General features: G+C 31.0%; 1 protein-coding gene across 1 annotated transcript; it reads left to right on the top strand.

Annotated features, from left to right (window-relative positions):
• Nucleotides 1-4,619: 4,619 nt before the first annotated feature.
• On the top strand, nt 4,620-5,360 carry LOC141702389 (secreted RxLR effector protein 161-like). The gene has a single exon (XM_074506084.1). The coding sequence runs from the start codon at nt 4,620-4,622 to the stop codon at nt 5,358-5,360; it is 741 nt and encodes a 246-aa protein (XP_074362185.1).
• The last annotated feature ends 299 nt before the right edge of the window (nt 5,361-5,659 follow it).

The following is a 5,659-nucleotide window of genomic DNA, read 5'->3' as shown; positions in this document are numbered from 1 at the left end:
ACATTTGAACTCCACTTCCAACAATCATGATAAAATATTAATTAAGAATATAGATTTTCCAGAGGCTTTTTTAAGAATAACTAGTCAATAAATATATATGCCAGAGAGTGCCTTTTTAAGATGAACTAGTCACACAAGAAGAATATTGCAAAATATACTTGCACCAAAATTTATCAAATAATCTAAAATGTTGTCCAGTCAACTTCGAATGTTATGTATAACAATTCTTAATTTCTTTTATCATTTTTGCTTTAATCAATATACAGGTAAAATTTAATAGCACCAACCGGAGCAAAAAGAGCAGCCTGTTTAGGGCGATTCTTGCATTGTGAGAAGCACCATCTCCTTTTGGCACTGGTTGCAAAAAAATCTGAAACAAGTTCCCTCTGGGACTCTATGCTAGCCTATAATAAATAAAATCATGAATACAATGAGTAAATGTGTCCTATGCTGATGAAGACCAACTCAAAAAACTTGAAGTTTTACATTAGCATTAAGATGCAACTGGTGATACTGGATCAACCGCTTCGCACAATTTCCTGGAACAAAATTCTGGGGTCCATTATTTAAATCTTTTCCCATGAAATTCTGGCATCCAGAACACAGGGAGCTTGATGTGCTGAAAAGAAAACACATACAAATTAATCTTCCAGCCTGGACTTTCAAATTAGCAATATTGATTTGGTACTCCAAAACTTGTATATGATTACAAAATATTTTAAACTGCTCAGAAGCTTTCTCCAAGTAAATACCAGATACCTTAATAATGTTAGTATCCTACTCTGAATATTAAAAAGGGAATTCTCCTATCAAGCTTGAAAGAACAAGCTAAACCTTATATTTTGAGTTAGATTTTTACAGTTACCTACAGAAAAAATTCTATAAAAGAGTTTTAGCTTATACATCATTCCATACCTAGGAACATAAATTACCAACAAAACCAAAACCAAGAAACCATTCTCCTACATAAAAATAATTAACAATATAATAACTATATACAATAAGAGGAGAGAGGGTTTATTTATAAGATAATTAGCAAATATATACGAGGGTTTTTTGGTTGTTTGTATTAAATGCCTAGAAAAATATACAAGATAAACTAGTAACTAGTAAGGAGGTTGTCACTATAGGATATTGGCACAAAGATATGCAACTTAAGTGTCTGTATGTGTATTTTGATAAAGATAGCGTTGAACAGCTTTTTTTATTTGATAATGAACTACAATACTTAAACTAAAACAATGCAAGTAAATGTCCTACAAAATAGCAACTAAACAACTGAAGTCCTACAACATCTCAAAGACTAACGTTTATTCAGCAACGCCCTTTCCAGTTCTTTAGACCACGTCAACACGATCCAAACAAACTTTGCAGGACAGTTTAATTAAGATAGCAACTAAGAAATAAATAAACAAGCTTCCCAAGTTTAGATTAAACGACCCAACATAGGATACATTGAATTCTAGCCCTAACAACTACTAAATGATTCTTGCATCACACCTATAGCAGTAAATATTAATATTAATATAATAATGCAAATAAATTAAAATTATTATTATTTTTATTATTATTATTGCTATTATTATTAGATTAATACACATATATGCAAAAACTACAAAAATAAAGAGAGTTTACTTTATATATTTTCGTACGAAAATAATCAATAAGACAAAATAACTTGGCAACAAAATTTAAAAAACAAGATCCGTAATTATTCATCAAAAACAACAGAGGCACGTTAATTATTTCCCTCAACGTACTACCTTCTTAATCTCATTGTTTTTCATACCAAAGAGGGCAAAATCCTGTCAAATCACAAGGTTAAAATTATTTTTACTATGTTTTTGTAATATTATATATTTACATGACAGTTAAACTTTTGGAGCCATTTAATTGTATTTTAACAACAATCATATAAAAATCATCTTTTGAAGTAAAAGTTAAATTAATTTATTCAAATTAAATTAGGGGCTTTTTATTATTGTAATTCTTTAAAATTTTATTTTTAAGAAAAAATATTCATTTAAATGGAAAAAACCTTGCGAGAGTTTTAATATCTTAAATCCTAATTTTTCCAAATCAGCATCCCCCGTCAATTGGTATCAGAGCCACTATTTTTGCTACATAATCAATGATGAATCAATTACTTCGCTGATAGTTACCTCACCTTAATTGCCCTGTAATTACCTCTCTCGAAAAAGTTGTTACCTTAACAAAATATATTTTCCAAACCTGACAAAAACCTTATTGTCAGCCGAAAATAAGTTATTCGAACTTTTTCGAGAACTTATCAGGCATCCTATAATTTATTTATTTTTGGCAAGCAAGAATCCTATAATTAGACCTCAACAAATAAAAAGTTAAGGATTGGTGATCGAGACCACAAGAAAACTAAATATAAAAGAAGATGTTTCTTATAAAGTATTTTATCCATATTGCGCATATAGTTAAGCATGATATGAAGAGGATAAATATTAAAGTAATCAGTTCAAGGAATGAAGTGTTTTTTGTACCATGTTCAACACCAACAATCAAGTACTCACAATATTATGGTTAGACATATTATTTAATTGTCATGTTCCTCAACCAAAATATTCTTTCAAAGAGACACGTAGTGGTAGAAAATATGTATATAGTTTAACCCTAAAATCTACCATGGATAATTGAAGAAAAATTAAAAGCAAAAGTTAATCTAGAGTGTCAACATAGCCTTGGGGTTATGTAATAAACAAGTTAAGCTACCGGTATTTCATATGTCCTATGCTAATAAAGTCAATGATATTGCTAAAAAAATGGTTTATTGATAAATTTTTCCTTGGTTGCATTTTTTAGTTCGAAATATTACTAACATGGTCATATATAATATTCTCCTCATGAAACTTGGTCGTATCATTTTCGGGAGTCTTTAGCTTTTTCATCAAGATGCGCCTCATTTTGTAAGTGTAGACACATTTATTCGTCAAAATATGTAATAAATATACTCCTACTAGTACTAGTACTAGACATATGTGTAAAGTCTCGAAGAAACTTTTGGAAGCAAAACAAAAGACTCATATACTCCTACTAGTACTTGACATATTTCTAAAATTCTTGAGACGATTTGGAAGCAAAACAAAAGACTCTGCAAGCCTAATATTTAGAAGTGTCTAAAACAAATTATCTATTTTATTAGAATATTAGCTAATTACGATATTAGAAAAAAATTGTTTTATTTGATGAGGACGTGCTAATATTATTATATATAGGATCCAAGATATTATAATTATTGATATAGAAATTTCATTATATATTCTGTGTGAGGTTATTACACGCACGTGTGATATTCACTCCAAGAAACTTGGTCGTATCAGTTTAGGGAGTTCATGGGTTAGCAATCGAAATCAGTGTTATTTTATAAGTGTAGGCACACACATATATATAATAGGCAAATGATCAAATAGAAACTAAAGTTAAAATAGAAACTAAAAACTAATCTAAGCCATTAGATCAATCTAACTTAATAGCCCCCTAAAAGCACCACACCTAACTAATCGATACCATCCCACACACAATCTCAACTTTTTTCCTCCGCTTTTTATTTTATTTTTAACGTCAAACGGTAATTTGTTTTAAAATCCGACTTCACTGTATTTTTCTCCACCTCTCAACGATCGATTTGCATATCATATGTGATATTTTTCAAAATAATTTAAAATAAAATATTATTTAATTTCTAGTTTCTATTCCAAAATTGGTTTCTATTAGAGTAGCCCATATATATATACTAGTCTGTAACGTGAGCGATACACGGATTGCTTTTAACACTCGAGTAATTTTTAATAATAAGTTTTATCTTAAAATTATTGATATATTAATATAAATTTTTAATAGTTGAAAAATAAATCAAAGAACATAATACATTATAATAATTTATGTTTTATGATAATTTGAGACTTGACTGAAAATAAATAATATAATATATAATATGTTATTTACAAGACTCGAACCTTGAACCTGTAGAAACTATTAAAAATAAAGATATAAAGTTTAAATTTAATACGTTATTGACGGAATTCGAACCCTCAACCTATGAGAGGAGTTTAAATATTAATATAATATTTTATTATTATTATATCCAACGGTTCCATCTATATGTCTTTAAATCTGACGGTTCTTATTTTGGGTACCAAATAACTGTACCAAATAACCAACCAACTACCAAATTGCCTATAATAGTATAGTATAGATATATAGATTTTTTGGTGAATACATGGAGCAGAGCTAGATATCTACTTAGAAGGCTTACGAAGCTATTTGGAAGCAATATAAAAGGTTCTGAAAACCCAACATTTACATTATTTACTTTATTAGAATAACACATAATTATATAATCTTCTTCAAGTTTTGTTTAATTATATTATGTAATGGAGTCAACAAGTTATTATTGTCTATTTATACTAAAGTTATATTATTTGAGTTGTGTGAGATTGTTTTTTGGAAATATTGTTGGGTGCCACAAGTGATAAGCCTCCTCCAATGATTTCCTCATTGTTGTCATCCATCTCTTCAAAACCTTTAGGCCCTGTCACCCTGATAAAACATTATATATATACAGGTTCACGATCATGGGTTGAGCAGACATGGAAGATAGAAGAGTAGCGCATTTTGTGTATTACCTGGTTCAACAAATGAAGGACTGTATAGAGCTAAAACAGTCAGCTTACACAAAGAAAATATTGGAGAAGGCTGGAATGCAAGCTTTTAACCCCACTAAATATCCTATGGATCCGAAGGAGCATTTGACTAACGACGAAGGCGGGAAACTGGTGGATCCAACAGAATACAAAAGCTTGGTTGGAGGACTTCGCTACCTTGTGCATACATGTCCCGACATGGCTTATGATGTGGGGATAGTCAGCCGTTTAATGGAAAAGCCCACAGTTCTTCATATGAATGCTATAAAGCGTATACTCAGGTACGTCAAGGGTACAATTAACTACGGCCTGGTTTATTCGAGGGATATTAGAAACAATATGCTTACAGGATACTCGAATAGCGATTTTGGAGGACAAACAGATGACAGGAAGAGTACAAGAGGAATGGTATTTTACTTAAATGATAACCTCATCACATGGGTCTCACAGAAACAAAGGTATGTGGCCTTGTCTTCGTGCGAGGCAGAGTTTATGGGAGGGACGACATCAGCTTGTCAAGGTGTTTGGCTGAGGAATCTGCTGAGCAAGCTAACAGGTGAAGATATGGGTCCAGTAATCTTGTACATTGATGATAAATCCGCCATCGATCTTGCAAGGAACCTAGTTTTTCATGGGCGTAGTACAACATATAGACAAACGCTACCATTATATTCGAGAATGTGTTGAGAGAAAGGAGATCATTGTCAAGCATGTGAGTAGTGATATGCAACGAGCAGATTTCCTGACCAAAGCTCTCACTACTATCAAATTTGAAAGAATGCGCAGATTACTGGGAGTAATGGAGTTGCCTAAATAAGTTTCAAAACTAAGGGGATGATTGTTGGAATTATTTTGAAACTTATAGCTCGTTTTAAAATAATTAAAGTATGTGCATGTTGAATTAGTATGCATAGTCGTGGAGAAGTTTTAGAAATGGCATATGTAGACAAGTAGAAGTAGAACTGCATTAGAAGAGTTAGTTGTTT

Source organism: Apium graveolens, unplaced genomic scaffold (genome assembly GCF_009905375.1).
Source record: "Apium graveolens cultivar Ventura unplaced genomic scaffold, ASM990537v1 ctg4982, whole genome shotgun sequence".
In the NCBI taxonomy this organism is placed as follows: Eukaryota; Viridiplantae; Streptophyta; class Magnoliopsida; order Apiales; family Apiaceae; genus Apium; species Apium graveolens.
This window is presented reverse-complemented; position numbering and strand designations above follow the sequence as displayed.

Bases quoted from the DNA above. Each gene is read 5' to 3' on its own strand.
- LOC141702389 (XM_074506084.1), top strand. From the start codon at position 4,620: ATGGAAGATAGAAGAGTAGCGCATTTTGTGTATTACCTGGTTCAACAA.